General features: G+C 43.0%; 1 protein-coding gene across 6 annotated transcripts in view; it reads left to right on the top strand.

The window, feature by feature from the left end:
• Nucleotides 1–18,838, top strand: part of LOC110517106 (fibronectin type III and SPRY domain-containing protein 2) — a 49,883-nt gene that overhangs the window by 11,080 nt on the left and 19,965 nt on the right. For all 6 annotated transcript variants that reach the window (XM_036963384.1, XM_036963385.1, XM_036963386.1 and 3 more), the window contains exons 8-11: nucleotides 377–544; nucleotides 1,702–1,836; nucleotides 4,478–4,628; nucleotides 5,477–5,610. In XM_036963384.1, the coding sequence (XP_036819279.1) occupies nucleotides 377–544; nucleotides 1,702–1,836; nucleotides 4,478–4,628; nucleotides 5,477–5,610 (588 nt within the window). The remainder of the gene's footprint in view (nucleotides 1–376; nucleotides 545–1,701; nucleotides 1,837–4,477; nucleotides 4,629–5,476; nucleotides 5,611–18,838) is intronic.

Raw genomic sequence — 18,838 nt, 5'->3', positions numbered from 1 at the left:
CAGTCACTTAGAAAAAGGCAGTGTGGAAATCAATAGAATAGAGACTTAGTTTCGTGTTGTCACAGTCACTTAGAAAAAGGCAGTGTGGAAATCAATAGAATAGAGACTTAGTTTCGTGTTGTCACTTAGAAAAAGGCAGTGTGGAAATCAATAGAATAGAGACTTAGTTTCATGTTGTCACAGTCACTTAGAAAAAGGCAGTGTGGAAATCAATAGAATAGAGACTTAGTTTCGTGTTGTCTCAGTCACTTAGAAAAAGTGTCAAGACCATGAAATAAACCTCTGTGGAGGAAAATAAAACATCAATGCAGTACAAACTAATTCACGTAAAGCTATTCCTCTCTCTCTGTAATGTCACGATCATGGTTCATTCCAGCCCCATCTGCCCCGGTCATCAACCCCCAGGTGTCTAACTCGGCCACGCGGACGTCTCTGCGTGTGTGCTGGAGCCTGTTCTCAGACGACTCTGTGGAATACTACGAGCTCTACTACAGACAGGTCCTGGAGGACACGCCGGCTGTAGACAGCACCAAGGGGCCTGACGGTAGCAACTAGTACAACCACCACCAGTACAACTTAGAATCAGGATGTAGAATCAGGACAGAGAATCTGAACTTAGAATCAGGACAGAGAATCAGAACGTAGAATCAGAATGTAGAATCAGAACGTAGAATCAGAATGTAGAATCAGAATTTAGAATCAGAACATAGAATCAGAACGTAGAATCAGAATGTAGAATCAGAATGTAGAATCAGGACAGAGAATCAGAATGTAGAATCAGAATGTAGAATCAGGACCTAGAATCTGAACTTAGAATCAGGACAGAGAATCAGAATGTAGAATCAGGACCTAGAATCTGAACTTAGAATCAGGACAGAGAATCATAACGTAGAATCAGAATGTAGAATCAGAATGTAGAATCAGAATGTAGAATCAGGACAGAGAATCAGAATGTAGAATCAGAATGTAGAATCAGGACAGAGAATCAGAATGTAGAATCAGAATGTAGAATCAGAATGTAGAATCAGGACAGAGAATCAGAATGTAGAATCAGGACAGAGAATCAGAATGTAGAATCAGAATGTAGAATCAGGACAGAGAATCAGAATGTAGAATCAGAATGTAGAATCAGAATGTAGCATCAGGACAGAGAATCAGAATGTAGAATCAGAATGTAGCATCAGGACAGAGAATCAGAATGTAGAATCAGAATGTAGAATCAGAATGTAGAATCAGGACCTAGAATCTGAACGTAGAATCAGGACATAGAATCAGAATGTAGAATCAGAATGTAGAATCAGAATGTAGCATCAGGACAGAGAATCAGAATGTAGAATCAGAATGTAGAATCAAGGACCTAGAATCTGAACATAGAATTAGGACATAGAATATGAATATAGATTCAGAACATAACATAGAATCAGAACATAGAATATGAATATAGATTCAGAACATAACATAGACAGACATTCCAGTTGAATATTTCATGACATTATGGACCAACACAGAGATAATATATTGGGTGTACTATTTGGAATGTGCAATCTCTCTCTAAGAGGATTAATTTAATCTAATTTAATCAACTATTCCCCTATGAGGGAGACTATGGTTACTTTACTTAAAACCAACAGGTATAAGGCTTTAATAAGGCTTTATAATGCATTGTTGTAAATGATTGAAGTGAGTTTCTCTCCTCCTCAGTGTCTAATGTGAAGGTAAAGGAAACCCACTGTAGTGTAGGAGAGCTGCTGCCTAACGTGCAGTATGAGTTCTGGGTCACAGCTACCAATACGACAGGCATCAGCCCTGCCAGTGAGAAGGCTGTCTACGTGACAGGTAAAACCCTGGACCTGTTACAGGGAACACCTCTTTCAAACTGACTAACAGTGGCTTTCAATAGGAATGTGTCAGTGGAAGGCACAACTGAATACAATGGGCTGCACTATGCTCTCTCACCTCTTTTTCCTGCTCTCTCTCACCTCTTTTTCCTGCTCTCTCTCTCCCTTCCTACCTCTTTAATCCCCCTGTATCTCTCTCTCTCCCTACCTCTTTAATCCCCCTGTATTTCTCTCCCTCCCTACCTCTTTAATCCCCCTGTATCTCCCTCTCTCTATCTCTCTCCCTACCTCTTTAATCCCCCTGTATCTCCCTCTCTCTCTCCCTCCCTACCTCTTTAATCCCCCTGTATCTCTCTCCCTCCCTACCTCTTTAATCCCCCTGTATCTCCCTCTCTATCTCTCTCCCTACCTCTTTAATCCCCCTGTATCTCCCTCTCTCTCTCTCCCCCTACCTCTTTAATCCCTCTGTATCTCCCTCTCTCTCTCTCTCTCTCTCTCTCCCTACCTCTTTAATCCCCCTGTATCTCCCTCTCTCTCTCTCTCTCTCCCTACCTCTTTAATCCCCCTGTATCTCCCTCTCTCTCTCTCTCTCCCTACCTCTTTAATCCCTCTGTATCTCCCTCTCTCTCTCTCTCTCTCTCTCTCCCTACCTCTTTAATCCCCCTGTATCTCCCTCTCCCTCTCTCTCTCTCTCCCTACCTCTTTAATCCCCCTGTATCTCCCTCTCTCTCTCCCTCCCTACCTCTTTAATCCCCCTGTATCTCTCTCCCTCCCTACCTCTTTAATCCCCCTGTATCTCCCTCTCTCTCTCTCTCCCTCCCTACCTCTTTAATCCCCCTGTATCTCTCTATCTCTCTCTCTCCCTCCCTACCTCTTTAATCCCCCTGTATCTCCCTCTCTCTCTCTCTCCCTCCCTACCTCTTTAATCCCCCTGTATCTCTCTATCTCTCTCTCTCCCTACCTACCTCTTTAATCCCCCTGTATCTCCCTCTCTCTCTCTCTCTCTCTCTCTCTCTCTCTCTCTCTCTCTCTCTATCTCCCTACCTCTTTAATCACCCTGTATATCCCTCTCTCTCTCTCCCTCCCTACCTCTTTAATCCCCCTGTATCTCTCTCCCTCCCTACCTCTTTAATCCCCTTGTATCTCCCTCTCTCTCTCTCTCTCTCTCCCTCCCTACCTCTTTAATCCCCCTGTATCTCTCTCTCTCCCTACCTCTTTAATCCCCCTGTATCTCTCTCTCTCTCTCTCTCCCTACCTCTTTAATCCCCCTGTATCTCTCTCCCTCCCTACCTCTTTAATCCCCCTATCTCTCTCTCACTCCCTCCCTCCCTCTTTAATCCCCCTGTATCTCCCTCTCTCTCTCTCTCTCCCTACCTCTTTAATCCCTCTGTATCTCCCTCTCTCTCTCTCTCTCTCTCTCTCCCTACCTCTTTAATCCCCCTGTATCTCCCTCTCCCTCTCTCTCTCTCTCCCTACCTCTTTAATCCCCCTGTATCTCCCTCTCTCTCTCCCTCCCTACCTCTTTAATCCCCCTGTATCTCTCTCCCTCCCTACCTCTTTAATCCCCCTGTATCTCCCTCTCTCTCTCTCTCCCTCCCTACCTCTTTAATCCCCCTGTATCTCTCTCTCTCTCTCTCTCCCTACCTACCTCTTTAATCCCCCTGTATCTCTCTCTCTCTCTCTCTCTCTCGCTCCCTCCCTACCTCTTTAATCCCCCTGTATCTCCCTCTCTCTCTCTCTCTCTCTCTCTCTCTCTCTCTCTCTCTCTCTCTCTCTCTCTCTCTCTCTATCTCCCTACCTCTTTAATCACCCTGCATATCCCTCTCTCTCTCTCCCTCCCTACCTCTTTAATCCCCCTGTATCTCTCTCCCTCCCTACCTCTTTAATCCCCTTGTATCTCCCTCTCTCTCTCTCTCTCTCTCTCCCTCCCTACCTCTTTAATCCCCCTGTATCTCTCTCTCTCCCTACCTCTTTAATCCCCCTGTATCTCTCTCTCTCTCTCTCTCCCTACCTCTTTAATCCCCCTGTATCTCTCTCCCTCCCTACCTCTTTAATCCCCCTATCTCTCTCTCACTCCCTCCCTCCCTCTTTAATCCCCCTGTATCTCCCTCTCTCTCTCTCTCTCTCTCCCTCCCTCTTTAATCCCCCTGTATCTCCCTCTCTCTCTCTCTCTCTCTCCCTCCCTACCTCTTCAATCCCCCTGTATCTCCCTCTCTCTCTCTCTCTCCCTACCTCTTTAATCCCCCTGTATCTCTCTCTCTCTCTCCCTACCTCTTTAATCCCCCTGTATCTCTCTCTCTCTCTCTCTCCCTACCTCTTTAATCCCTCTGTATCTCCCTCTCTCTCTCTCTCTCTCTACCTCTTTAATCCCCCTGTATCTCTCTCTCTCTCTCTCTCTCCCTACCTCTTTAATCCCTCTGTATCTCCCTCTCTCTCTCTCTCCCTACCTCTTTAATCCCCCTGTATCTCCCTCTCTCTCTCTCTCCCTACCTCTTTAATCCCCCTGTATCTCCCTCTCTCTCTCTCTCCCTCCCTACCTCTTTAATCCCCCTGTATCTCCCTCTCTCTCTCTCCCTCCCTACCTCTTTAATCCCCCTGTATCTCCCTCTCTCTCGCTCCCTCTTCTCCTCCCCCTCCAGTCCCATCTCCACCAGTCATCAGACAGAGGGAGTGTAGCAGTTGTCCGGAAGCCGCTCTGATTCGCTGGGAGTCAGGAAACACCAACCCAGTCGACTCCTACACCGTAGAGCTGATTGAGACAGGCACTGATGGACAGAGTGGGGTCACTGAGTAAGAATTAACGCACATGCACTCTCACACCCCCACACAGTCACACCCCCACACACATGCACACTCACCCCCCCACACACATACACACTCACACCCCCACACACATGCACTCTCACACCCCCACACACATGCACACTCACACCCCCACACACTCACACCCCCACACACATGCACTCTCACACCCCCATACGCCTGCAAGCACACACATACACACACACTGTGATTGGTTCTCCCTGCAGGTCCATCGTGGCTGTTCCTACCTGTGAGAGTCTGTAATGTGATTGGTTCTCCCTGTAGGTCCATCGTGGCTGTTCCTACCTGTGAGAGTCTGTAATGTGATTGGTTCTCCCTGCAGGTCTGTAATGTGATTGGTTCTCCCTGCAGGTCCATCGTGGCTGTTCCTACCTGTGAGAGTCTGTAATGTGATTGGTTCTCCCTGCAGGTCCATGGTGGCTGTTCCTACCTGTGAGAGTCTGTAATGTGATTGGTTCTCCCTGCAGGTCCATCGTGGCTGTTCCTACCTGTGAGAGTCTGTAATGTGATTGGTTCTCCCTGCAGGTCTGTAATGTGATTGGTTCTCCCTGCAGGTCTGTAATGTGATTGGTTCTCCCTGCAGGTCCATCGTGGCTGTTCCTACCTGTGAGAGTCTGTAATGTGATTGGTTCTCCCTGCAGGTCCATCGTGGCTGTTCCTACCTGTGAGAGTCTGTAATGTGATTGGTTCTCCCTGCAGGTCCATCGTGGCTGTTCCTACCTGTGAGAGTCTGTAATGTGATTGGTTCTCCCTGCAGGTCCATCGTGGCTGTTCCTACCTGTGAGAGTCTGTAATGTGATTGGTTCTCCCTGCAGGTCCATCGTGGCTGTTCCTACCTGTGAGAGTCTGATCCAGCTGGAGTCAGGAAGACAGTACCTCATCTACGTCAGAGCTGTCAACATCGGAGGACCCAGTGACAGGAGCCAGGCTTTTACTGTCTCTACTACAGGTGAGAGGAGAGACCATGTCCTGATACTGTAGTATGTTTAGTTCAGTGTTTTACTGTCTCTACTACAGGTGAGAGGAGAGACCATGTCCTGATACTGTAGTATGTTTAGTTGTTTAGTGTTTTACTGTCTCTACTACAGGTGAGAGGAGAGACCATGTCCTGATACTGTAGTATGTTTAGTTCAGTGTTTTACTGTCTCTACTACAGGTGAGAGGAGAGACCATGTCCTGATACTGTAGTATGTTTAGTTGTTCAGTGTTTTACTGTCTCCACTACAGCTGAGAGGAGAGACCATGTCCTGATACTGTAGTATGTTTAGTTGATGTTGTTCAAATATTATTCTGTCTCATAGCACCTTTATAGTTGTCAAGGCCAGACAGTGAGGTTGTTACTGTGTGTTTTATAGATGTCAAGGCCAGACAGTGAGGTTGTTACTGTGTGTTTTATAGTTGTCAAGACCAGACAGTGAGGTTGTTACTGTGTGTTTTATAGTTGTCAAGGCCAGACAGTGAGGTTGTTACTGTGTGTTTTATAGTTGTCAAAGCCAGACAGTGAGGTTGTTACTGTGTGTTTTATAGTTGTCAAGGCCAGACAGTGAGGTTGTTACTGTGTGTTTTATAGTTGTCAAAGCCAGACAGTGAGGTTGTTACTGTGTGTTTTATAGTTGTCAAGACCAGACAGTGAGGTTGTTACTGTGTGTTTTATAGTTGTCAAGACCAGACAGTGAGGTTGTTACTGTGTGTTTTATAGTTGTCAAGGCCAGACAGTGAGGTTGTTACTGTGTTTTATAGTTGTCAAGGCCAGACAGTGAGGTTGTTACTGTGTGTTTTATAGTTGTCAAGGCCAGACAGTGAGGTTGTTACTGTGTGTTTTATAGTTGTCAAGGCCAGACAGTGAGGTTGTTACTGTGTGTTTTATAGTTCACAAGGCCAGACAGTGAGGTTGTTACTGTGTGTTTTATAGTTGTCAAGGCCAGACCGTGAGGTTGTTACTGTGTTTTATAGTTCACAAGGCCAGACAGTGAGGTTGTTACTGTGTGTTTTATAGTTGTCAAGGCCAGACAGTGAGGTTGTTACTGTGTGTTTTATAGTTGTCAAGGCCAGACAGTGAGGTTGTTACTGTGTGTTTTATAGTTCACAAGGCCAGACAGTGAGGTTGTTACTGTGTGTTTTATAGTTGTCAAGACCAGACAATGAGGTTGTTACTGTGTGTTTTATAGTTGTCAAGGCCAGACAGTGAGGTTGTTACTGTGTGTTTTATAGTTGTCAAGGCCAGACAGTGAGGTTGTTACTGTGTGTTTTATAGTTGTCAAGGCCAGACAGTGAGGTTGTTACTGTGTGTTTTATAGTTCACAAGGCCAGACAGTGAGGTTGTTACTGTGTGTTTTATAGATGTCAAGGCCAGACAGTGAGGTTGTTACTGTGTGTTTTATAGTTGTCAAGACCAGACAGTGAGGTTGTTACTGTGTGTTTTATAGTTGTCAAGGCCAGACAGTGAGGTTGTTACTGTGTGTTTTATAGTTGTCAAAGCCAGACAGTGAGGTTGTTACTGTGTGTTTTATAGTTGTCAAGGCCAGACAGTGAGGTTGTTACTGTGTGTTTTATAGTTGTCAAGGTCAGACAGTGAGGTTGTTACTGTGTGTTTTATAGTTGTCAAGACCAGACAGTGAGGTTGTTACTGTGTGTTTTATAGTTGTCAAGACCAGACAGTGAGGTTGTTACTGTGTGTTTTATAGATGTCAAGGCCAGACAGTGAGGTTGTTACTGTGTGTTTTATAGTTGTCAAGACCAGACAGTGAGGTTGTTACTGTGTGTGTTTTATAGTTGTCAAGGCCAGACAGTGAGGTTGTTACTGTGTGTTTTATAGTTGTCAAGGCCAGACAGTGAGGTTGTTACTGTGTGTTTTATAGTTGTCAAGACCAGACAGTGAGGTTGTTACTGTGTGTTTTATAGTTGTCAAGGCCAGACAGTGAGGTTGTTACTGTGTGTTTTATAGTTGTCAAGACCAGACAGTGAGGTTGTTACTGTGTGTTTTATAGTTGTCAAGGCCTGACAGTGAGGTTGTTACTGTGTGTTTTATAGTTGTCAAGGCCAGACAGTGAGGTTGTTACTGTGTGTTTTATAGTTGTCAAGGCCAGACAGTGAGGTTGTTACTGTGTGTTTTATAGTTGTCAAGGCCAGACAGTGAGGTTGTTACTGTGTGTTTTATAGTTGTCAAGGCCAGACAGTGAGGTTGTTACTGTGTGTGTTTTATAGTTGTCAAGACCAGACAGTGAGGTTGTTACTGTGTGTTTTATAGTTGTCAAGGCCAGACAGTGAGGTTGTTACTGTGTGTTTTATAGTTGTCAAGGCCAGACAGTGAGGTTGTTACTGTGTGTTTTATAGTTGTCAAGGCCAGACAGTGAGGTTGTTACTGTGTGTTTTATAGTTGTCAAGGCCAGACAGTGAGGTTGTTACTGTGTGTTTTATAGTTCACAAGGCCAGACAGTGAGGTTGTTACTGTGTGTTTTATAGTTGTCAAGGCCAGACAGTGAGGTTGTTACTGTGTGTTTTATAGTTGTCAAGACCAGACAGTGAGGTTGTTACTGTGTGTTGTATAGTTGTCAAGGCCAGACAGTGAGGTTGTTACTGTGTGTTTTATAGTTGTCAAGACCAGACAGTGAGGTTGTTACTGTGTGTTTTATAGTTGTCAAGGCCAGACAGTGAGGTTGTTACTGTGTGTTTTATAGTTGTCAAGGCCAGACAGCGAGGTTGTTACTGTGTGTTTTATAGTTCACAAGGCCAGACAGTGAGGTTGTTACTGTGTGTTTTATAGTTGTCAAGACCAGACAGTGAGGTTGTTACTGTGTGTTTTATAGTTGTCAAGGCCAGACAGTGAGGTTGTTACTGTGTGTTTTATAGTTGTCAAGACCAGACAGTGAGGTTGTTACTGTGTGTTTTATAGTTGTCAAGACCAGACAGTGAGGTTGTTACTGTGTGTTTTATAGTTGTCAAGGCCAGACAGTGAGGTTGTTACTGTGTGTTTTATAGTTGTCAAGGCCAGACAGTGAGGTTGTTACTGTGTGTTTTATAGTTGTCAAGGCCAGACAGTGAGGTTGTTACTGTGTGTTTTATAGTTGTCAAGACCAGACAGTGAGGTTGTTACTGTGTGTTTTATAGTTGTCAAGGCCAGACAGTGAGGTTGTTACTGTGTGTTTTATAGTTGTCAAGGCCAGACAGTGAGGTTGTTACTGTGTGTTTTATAGTTGTCAAGGCCAGACAGTGAGGTTGTTACTGTGTGTTTTATAGTTGTCAAGGCCAGACAGTGAGGTTGTTACTGTGTGTTTTATAGATGTCAAGGCCAGACAGTGAGGTTGTTACTGTGTGTTTTATAGTTGTCAAGACCAGACAGTGAGGTTGTTACTGTGTGTTTTATAGTTGTCAAGACCAGACAGTGAGGTTGTTACTGTGTGTTTTATAGATGTCAAGGCCAGACAGTGAGGTTGTTACTGTGTGTTTTACAGTTGTCAAGACCAGACAGTGAGGTTGTTACTGTGTGTTTTATAGTTCACAAGGCCAGACAGTGAGGTTGTTACTGTGTGTTTTATAGTTGTCAAGGCCAGACAGTGAGGTTGTTACTGTGTGTTTTATAGTTGTCAAGGCCAGACAGTGAGGTTGTTACTGTGTGTTTTATAGTTGTCAAGACCAGACAGTGAGGTTGTTACTGTGTGTTTTATAGTTGTCAAGACCAGACAGTGAGGTTGTTACTGTGTGTTTTATAGTTATCAAGACCAGACAGTGAGGTTGTTACTGTGTGTTTTATAGTTGTCAAGGCCAGACAGTGAGGTTGTTACTGTGTGTTTTATAGTTGTCAAGGCCAGACAGTGAGGTTGTTACTGTGTGTTTTATAGTTGTCAAGGCCAGACAGTGAGGTTGTTACTGTGTGTTTTATAGTTGTCAAGACCAGACAGTGAGGTTGTTACTGTGTGTTTTATAGATGTCAAGGCCAGACAGTGAGGTTGTTACTGTGTGTTTTACAGTTGTCAAGACCAGACAGTGAGGTTGTTACTGTGTGTTTTATAGTTCACAAGGCCAGACAGTGAGGTTGTTACTGTGTGTTTTATAGTTGTCAAGGCCAGACAGTGAGGTTGTTACTGTGTGTTTTATAGTTGTCAAGGCCAGACAGTGAGGTTGTTACTGTGTGTTTTATAGTTGTCAAGGCCAGACAGTGAGGTTGTTACTGTGTTTTATAGTTGTCAAGGCCAGACAGTGAGGTTGTTACTGTGTGTTTTATAGTTGTCAAGGCCAGACAGTGAGGTTGTTACTGTGTGTTTTATAGTTGTCAAGGCCAAACAGTGAGGTTGTTACTGTGTGTGTTTTATAGTTGTCAAGACCAGACAGCGAGGTTGTTACTGTGTGTTTTATAGTTGTCAAGGCCAGACAGTGAGGTTGTTACTGTGTGTTTTATAGTTCACAAGGCCAGACAGTGAGGTTGTTACTGTGTGTTTTATAGTTGTCAAGGCCAGACAGTGAGGTTGTTACTGTGTGTTTTATAGTTGTCAAGACCAGACAGTGAGGTTGTTACTGTGTGTTTTATAGTTATCAAGGCCAGACAGTGAGGTTGTTACTGTGTGTTTTATAGTTGTCAAGACCAGACAATGAGGTTGTTACTGTGTGTTTTATAGTTGTCAAGACCAGACAATGAGGTTGTTACTGTGTGTTTTATAGTTGTCAAGACCAGACAGTGAGGTTGTTACTGTGTGTTTTATAGTTGTCAAGGCCAGACAGTGAGGTTGTTACTGTGTGTTTTATAGTTGTCAAGGCCAGACAGTGAGGTTGTTACTGTGTGTTTTATAGTTGTCAAGGCCAGACAGTGAGGTTGTTACTGTGTGTTTTATAGTTGTCAAGACCAGACAGTGAGGTTGTTACTGTGTGTTTTATAGTTGTCAAGACCAGACAGTGAGGTTGTTACTGTGTGTTTTATAGATGTCAAGGCCAGACAGTGAGGTTGTTACTGTGTGTTTTACAGTTGTCAAGACCAGACAGTGAGGTTGTTACTGTGTGTTTTATAGTTCACAAGGCCAGACAGTGAGGTTGTTACTGTGTGTTTTATAGTTGTCAAGGCCAGACAGTGAGGTTGTTACTGTGTGTTTTATAGTTGTCAAGGCCAGACAGTGAGGTTGTTACTGTGTGTTTTATAGTTGTCAAGACCAGACAGTGAGGTTGTTACTGTGTGTTTTATAGTTGTCAAGACCAGACAGTGAGGTTGTTACTGTGTGTTTTATAGTTATCAAGACCAGACAGTGAGGTTGTTACTGTGTGTTTTATAGTTGTCAAGGCCAGACAGTGAGGTTGTTACTGTGTGTTTTATAGTTGTCAAGGCCAGACAGTGAGGTTGTTACTGTGTGTTTTATAGTTGTCAAGGCCAGACAGTGAGGTTGTTACTGTGTGTTTTATAGTTGTCAAGACCAGACAGTGAGGTTGTTACTGTGTGTTTTATAGATGTCAAGGCCAGACAGTGAGGTTGTTACTGTGTGTTTTACAGTTGTCAAGACCAGACAGTGAGGTTGTTACTGTGTGTTTTATAGTTCACAAGGCCAGACAGTGAGGTTGTTACTGTGTGTTTTATAGTTGTCAAGGCCAGACAGTGAGGTTGTTACTGTGTGTTTTATAGTTGTCAAGGCCAGACAGTGAGGTTGTTACTGTGTGTTTTATAGTTGTCAAGGCCAGACAGTGAGGTTGTTACTGTGTTTTATAGTTGTCAAGGCCAGACAGTGAGGTTGTTACTGTGTGTTTTATAGTTGTCAAGGCCAGACAGTGAGGTTGTTACTGTGTGTTTTATAGTTGTCAAGGCCAAACAGTGAGGTTGTTACTGTGTGTGTTTTATAGTTGTCAAGACCAGACAGCGAGGTTGTTACTGTGTGTTTTATAGTTGTCAAGGCCAGACAGTGAGGTTGTTACTGTGTGTTTTATAGTTCACAAGGCCAGACAGTGAGGTTGTTACTGTGTGTTTTATAGTTGTCAAGGCCAGACAGTGAGGTTGTTACTGTGTGTTTTATAGTTGTCAAGACCAGACAGTGAGGTTGTTACTGTGTGTTTTATAGTTATCAAGGCCAGACAGTGAGGTTGTTACTGTGTGTTTTATAGTTGTCAAGACCAGACAATGAGGTTGTTACTGTGTGTTTTATAGTTGTCAAGACCAGACAATGAGGTTGTTACTGTGTGTTTTATAGTTGTCAAGACCAGACAGTGAGGTTGTTACTGTGTGTTTTATAGTTGTCAAGGCCAGACAGTGAGGTTGTTACTGTGTGTTTTATAGTTGTCAAGGCCAGACAGTGAGGTTGTTACTGTGTGTTTTATAGTTGTCAAGGCCAGACAGTGAGGTTGTTGCTGTGTGTTTTATAGTTGTCAAGACCAGACAGTGAGGTTGTTACTGTGTGTTTTATAGTTGTCAAGACCAGACAGTGAGGTTGTTACTGTGTGTTTTATAGTTGTCAAGGCCAGACAGTGAGGTTGTTACTGTGTGTTTTATAGTTGTCAAGGCCAGACAGTGAGGTTGTTACTGTGTGTTTTATAGTTGTCAAGACCAGACAGTGAGGTTGTTACTGTGTGTTTTATAGATGTCAAGGCCAGACAGTGAGGTTGTTACTGTGTGTTTTACAGTTGTCAAGACCAGACAGTGAGGTTGTTACTGTGTGTTTTATAGTTCACAAGGCCAGACAGTGAGGTTGTTACTGTGTGTTTTATAGTTGTCAAGGCCAGACAGTGAGGTTGTTACTGTGTGTTTTATAGTTGTCAAGGCCAGACAGTGAGGTTGTTACTGTGTGTTTTATAGTTGTCAAGGCCAGACAGTGAGGTTGTTACTGTGTGTTTTATAGTTGTCAAGGCCAGACAGTGAGGTTGTTACTGTGTTTTATAGTTGTCAAGGCCACACAGTGAGGTTGTTACTGTGTGTTTTATAGTTGTCAAGGTCAGACAGTGAGGTTGTTACTGTGTGTTTTATAGTTGTCAAGGCCAAACAGTGAGGTTGTTACTGTGTGTTTTATAGTTGTCAAGACCAGACAGCGAGGTTGTTACTGTGTGTTTTATAGTTGTCAAGGCCAGACAGTGAGGTTGTTACTGTGTGTTTTATAGTTCACAAGGCCAGACAGTGAGGTTGTTACTGTGTGTTTTATAGTTGTCAAAGCCAGACAGTGAGGTTGTTACTGTGTGTTTTATAGTTGTCAAGGCCAGACAGTGAGGTTGTTACTGTGTGTTTTATAGTTGTCAAGGCCAGACAGTGAGGTTGTTACTGTGTGTTTTATAGTTGTCAAGGCCAGACAGTGAGGTTGTTACTGTGTGTTTTATAGTTGTCAAGGCCAGACAGTGAGGTTGTTACTGTGTGTTTTATAGTTGTCAAGACCAGACAGTGAGGTTGTTACTGTGTGTTTTATAGATGTCAAGGCCAGACAGTGAGGTTGTTACTGTGTGTTTTATAGTTGTCAAGACCAGACAGTGAGGTTGTTACTGTGTGTTTTATAGTTGTCAAGACCAGACAATGAGGTTGTTACTGTGTGTTTTATAGTTGTCAAGACCAGACAGTGAGGTTGTTACTGTGTGTTTTATAGTTGTCAAGGCCAGACAGTGAGGTTGTTACTGTGTGTTTTATAGTTTTCAAGGCCAGACAGTGAGGTTGTTACTGTGTGTTTTATAGTTGTCAAGACCAGACAGTGAGGTTGTTACTGTGTGTTTTATAGATGTCAAGGCCAGACAGTGAGGTTGTTACTGTGTGTTTTACAGTTGTCAAGACCAGACAGTGAGGTTGTTACTGTGTGTTTTATAGTTCACAAGGCCAGACAGTGAGGTTGTTACTGTGTGTTTTATAGTTGTCAAGGCCAGACAGTGAGGTTGTTACTGTGTGTTTTATAGTTGTCAAGGCCAGACAGTGAGGTTGTTACTGTGTGTTTTATAGTTGTCAAGGCCAGACCGTGAGGTTGTTACTGTGTGTTTTATAGTTGTCAAGGCCAGACAGTGAGGTTGTTACTGTGTGTTTTATAGTTGTCAAGGCCAAACAGTGAGGTTGTTACTGTGTGTGTTTTATAGTTGTCAAGACCAGACAGCGAGGTTGTTACTGTGTGTTTTATAGTTGTCAAGGCCAGACAGTGAGGTTGTTACTGTGTGTTTTATAGTTCACAAGGCCAGACAGTGAGGTTGTTACTGTGTGTTTTATAGTTGTCAAAGCCAGACAGTGAGGTTGTTACTGTGTGTTTTATAGTTGTCAAGGCCAGACAGTGAGGTTGTTACTGTGTGTTTTATAGTTGTCAAGGCCAGACAGTGAGGTTGTTACTGTGTGTTTTATAGTTGTCAAGGCCAGACAGTGAGGTTGTTACTGTGTGTTTTATAGTTGTCAAGGCCAGACAGTGAGGTTGTTACTGTGTGTTTTATAGTTGTCAAGGCCAGACAGTGAGGTTGTTACTGTGTTTTATAGTTGTCAAGGCCAGACAGTGAGGTTGTTGCTGTGTGTTTTATAGTTGTCAAGACCAGACAGTGAGGTTGTTACTGTGTGTTTTATAGATGTCAAGGCCAGACAGTGAGGTTGTTACTGTGTGTTTTATAGTTGTCAAGGCCAGACAGTGAGGTTGTTACTGTGTGTTTTATAGTTGTCAAGGCCAGACAGTGAGGTTGTTACTGTGTGTTTTGTAGTTGTCAAGGCCAGACAGTGAGGTTGTTACTGTGTGTTTTATAGTTGTCAAGGCCAGACAGTGAGGTTGTTACTGTGTGTTTTATAGTTGTCAAGGCCAGACAGTGAGGTTGTTACTGTGTTTTATAGTTGTCAAGGCCAGACAGTGAGGTTGTTACTGTGTGTTTTATAGTTGTCAAGACCAGACAGTGAGGTTGTTACTGTGTGTTTTATAGTTGTCAAGGCCAGACAGTGAGGTTGTTACTGTGTGTTTTGTAGTTGTCAAGGCCAGACAGTGAGGTTGTTACTGTGTGTTTTATAGTTGTCAAGACCAGACAGTGAGGTTGTTACTGTGTGTTTTATAGTTGTCAAGGCCAGACAGTGAGGTTGTTACTGTGTGTTTTATAGTTGTCAAGACCAGACAGTGAGGTTGTTACTGTGTGTTTTATAGTTGTCAAGACCAGACAGTGAGGTTGTTACTGTGTGTTTTATAGTTGTCAAGACCAGACAGTGAGGTTGTTACTGTGTGTTTTATAGTTGTCAAGGCCAGACAGTGAGGTTGTTACTGTGTGTTTTATAGTTGTCAAGACCAGACAGTGAGGTTGTTACTGTGTGTTTTATAGATGTCAAGGCCAGACAGTGAGGTTGTTACTGTGTGTTTTACAGTTGTCAAGACCAGACAGTGAGGTTGTTACTGTGTGTTTTATAGTTGTCAAGGCCAGACAGTGAGGTTGTTACTGTGTGTTTTATAGTTGTCAAGACCAGACAGTGAGGTTGTTACTGTGTGTTTTATAGTTGTCAAGGCCAGACAGTGAGGTTGTTACTGTGTGTTTTATAGTTGTCAAGACCAGACAGTGAGGTTGTTACTGTGTGTTTTATAGTTGTCAAGACCAGACAGTGAGGTTGTTACTGTGTGTTTTATAGTTGTCAAGACCAGACAGTGAGGTTGTTACTGTGTGTTTTATAGTTGTCAAGGCCAGACAGTGAGGTTGTTACTGTGTGTTTTATAGTTGTCAAGACCAGACAGTGAGGTTGTTACTGTGTGTTTTATAGATGTCAAGGCCAGACAGTGAGGTTGTTACTGTGTGTTTTACAGTTGTCAAGACCAGACAGTGAGGTTGTTACTGTGTGTTTTATAGTTCACAAGGCCAGACAGTGAGGTTGTTACTGTGTGTTTTATAGTTGTCAAGGCCAGACAGTGAGGTTGTTACTGTGTGTTTTATAGTTGTCAAGGCCAGACAGTGAGGTTGTTACTGTGTGTTTTATAGTTGTCAAGGCCAGACAGTGAGGTTGTTACTGTGTGTTTTATAGTTGTCAAGGCCAGACAGTGAGGTTGTTACTGTGTTTTATAGTTGTCAAGGCCACACAGTGAGGTTGTTACTGTGTGTTTTATAGTTGTCAAGGTCAGACAGTGAGGTTGTTACTGTGTGTTTTATAGTTGTCAAGGCCAAACAGTGAGGTTGTTACTGTGTGTTTTATAGTTGTCAAGACCAGACAGCGAGGTTGTTACTGTGTGTTTTATAGTTGTCAAGGCCAGACAGTGAGGTTGTTACTGTGTGTTTTATAGTTCACAAGGCCAGACAGTGAGGTTGTTACTGTGTGTTTTATAGTTGTCAAAGCCAGACAGTGAGGTTGTTACTGTGTGTTTTATAGTTGTCAAGGCCAGACAGTGAGGTTGTTACTGTGTGTTTTATAGTTGTCAAGGCCAGACAGTGAGGTTGTTACTGTGTGTTTTATAGTTGTCAAGGCCAGACAGTGAGGTTGTTACTGTGTGTTTTATAGTTGTCAAGGCCAGACAGTGAGGTTGTTACTGTGTGTTTTATAGTTGTCAAGACCAGACAGTGAGGTTGTTACTGTGTGTTTTATAGATGTCAAGGCCAGACAGTGAGGTTGTTACTGTGTGTTTTATAGTTGTCAAGACCAGACAGTGAGGTTGTTACTGTGTGTTTTATAGTTGTCAAGACCAGACAATGAGGTTGTTACTGTGTGTTTTATAGTTGTCAAGACCAGACAGTGAGGTTGTTACTGTGTGTTTTATAGTTGTCAAGGCCAGACAGTGAGGTTGTTACTGTGTGTTTTATAGTTTTCAAGGCCAGACAGTGAGGTTGTTACTGTGTGTTTTATAGTTGTCAAGACCAGACAGTGAGGTTGTTACTGTGTGTTTTATAGATGTCAAGGCCAGACAGTGAGGTTGTTACTGTGTGTTTTACAGTTGTCAAGACCAGACAGTGAGGTTGTTACTGTGTGTTTTATAGTTCACAAGGCCAGACAGTGAGGTTGTTACTGTGTGTTTTATAGTTGTCAAGGCCAGACAGTGAGGTTGTTACTGTGTGTTTTATAGTTGTCAAGGCCAGACAGTGAGGTTGTTACTGTGTGTTTTATAGTTGTCAAGGCCAGACCGTGAGGTTGTTACTGTGTGTTTTATAGTTGTCAAGGCCAGACAGTGAGGTTGTTACTGTGTGTTTTATAGTTGTCAAGGCCAAACAGTGAGGTTGTTACTGTGTGTGTTTTATAGTTGTCAAGACCAGACAGCGAGGTTGTTACTGTGTGTTTTATAGTTGTCAAGGCCAGACAGTGAGGTTGTTACTGTGTGTTTTATAGTTCACAAGGCCAGACAGTGAGGTTGTTACTGTGTGTTTTATAGTTGTCAAAGCCAGACAGTGAGGTTGTTACTGTGTGTTTTATAGTTGTCAAGGCCAGACAGTGAGGTTGTTACTGTGTGTTTTATAGTTGTCAAGGCCAGACAGTGAGGTTGTTACTGTGTGTTTTATAGTTGTCAAGGCCAGACAGTGAGGTTGTTACTGTGTGTTTTATAGTTGTCAAGGCCAGACAGTGAGGTTGTTACTGTGTGTTTTATAGTTGTCAAGGCCAGACAGTGAGGTTGTTACTGTGTTTTATAGTTGTCAAGGCCAGACAGTGAGGTTGTTGCTGTGTGTTTTATAGTTGTCAAGACCAGACAGTGAGGTTGTTACTGTGTGTTTTATAGATGTCAAGGCCAGACAGTGAGGTTGTTACTGTGTGTTTTATAGTTGTCAAGGCCAGACAGTGAGGTTGTTACTGTGTGTTTTATAGTTGTCAAGGCCAGACAGTGAGGTTGTTACTGTGTGTTTTGTAGTTGTCAAGGCCAGACAGTGAGGTTGTTACTGTGTGTTTTATAGTTGTCAAGGCCAGACAGTGAGGTTGTTACTGTGTGTTTTATAGTTGTCAAGGCCAGACAGTGAGGTTGTTACTGTGTTTTATAGTTGTCAAGGCCAGACAGTGAGGTTGTTACTGTGTGTTTTATAGTTGTCAAGACCAGACAGTGAGGTTGTTACTGTGTGTTTTATAGTTGTCAAGGCCAGACAGTGAGGTTGTTACTGTGTGTTTTGTAGTTGTCAAGGCCAGACAGTGAGGTTGTTACTGTGTGTTTTATAGTTGTCAAGACCAGACAGTGAGGTTGTTACTGTGTGTTTTATAGTTGTCAAGGCCAGACAGTGAGGTTGTTACTGTGTGTTTTATAGTTGTCAAGACCAGACAGTGAGGTTGTTACTGTGTGTTTTATAGTTGTCAAGACCAGACAGTGAGGTTGTTACTGTGTGTTTTATAGTTGTCAAGACCAGACAGTGAGGTTGTTACTGTGTGTTTTATAGATGTCAAGGCCAGACAGTGAGGTTGTTACTGTGTGTTTTATAGTTGTCAAGACCAGACAGTGAGGTTGTTACTGTGTGTTTTATAGTTGTCAAGGCCAGACAGTGAGGTTGTTACTGTGTGTTTTATAGTTGTCAAGGCCAGACAGTGAGGTTGTTACTGTGTGTTTTATAGTTGTCAAGGCCAAACAGTGAGGTTGTTACTGTGTGTGTTTTATAGTTGTCAAGACCAGACAGCGAGGTTGTTACTGTGTGTTTTATAGTTGTCAAGGCCAGACAGTGAGGTTGTTACTGTGTGTTTTATAGTTGTCAAGGCCAGACAGTGAGGTTGTTACTGTGTGTTTTATAGTTCACAAGGCCAGACAGTGAGGTTGTTACTGTGTGTTTTATAGTTGTCAAAGCCAGACAGTGAGGTTGTTACTGTGTGTTTTATAGTTGTCAAGGCCAGACAGTGAGGTTGTTACTGTGTGTTTTATAGTTGTCAAGGCCAGACAGTGAGGTTGTTACTGTGTGTTTTATAGTTGTCAAGGCCAGACAGTGAGGTTGTTACTGTGTGTTTTATAGTTGTCAAGGCCAGACAGTGAGGTTGTTACTGTGTGTTTTATAGTTGTCAAGGCCAGACAGTGAGGTTGTTACTGTGTTTTATAGTTGTCAAGGCCAGACAGTGAGGTTGTTACTGTGTGTTTTATAGTTGTCAAGACCAGACAGTGAGGTTGTTACTGTGTGTTTTATAGTTGTCAAGGCCAGACAGTGAGGTTGTTACTGTGTGTTTTGTAGTTGTCAAGGCCAGACAGTGAGGTTGTTACTGTGTGTTTTATAGTTGTCAAGACCAGACAGTGAGGTTGTTACTGTGTGTTTTATAGTTGTCAAGGCCAGACAGTGAGGTTGTTACTGTGTGTTTTATAGTTGTCAAGACCAGACAGTGAGGTTGTTACTGTGTGTTTTATAGTTGTCAAGGCCAGACA

The sequence above is a fragment of the Oncorhynchus mykiss genome, chromosome 26 (genome assembly GCF_013265735.2).
Source record: "Oncorhynchus mykiss isolate Arlee chromosome 26, USDA_OmykA_1.1, whole genome shotgun sequence".
Taxonomy (NCBI): Eukaryota; Metazoa; Chordata; class Actinopteri; order Salmoniformes; family Salmonidae; genus Oncorhynchus; species Oncorhynchus mykiss.
This window is presented reverse-complemented; position numbering and strand designations above follow the sequence as displayed.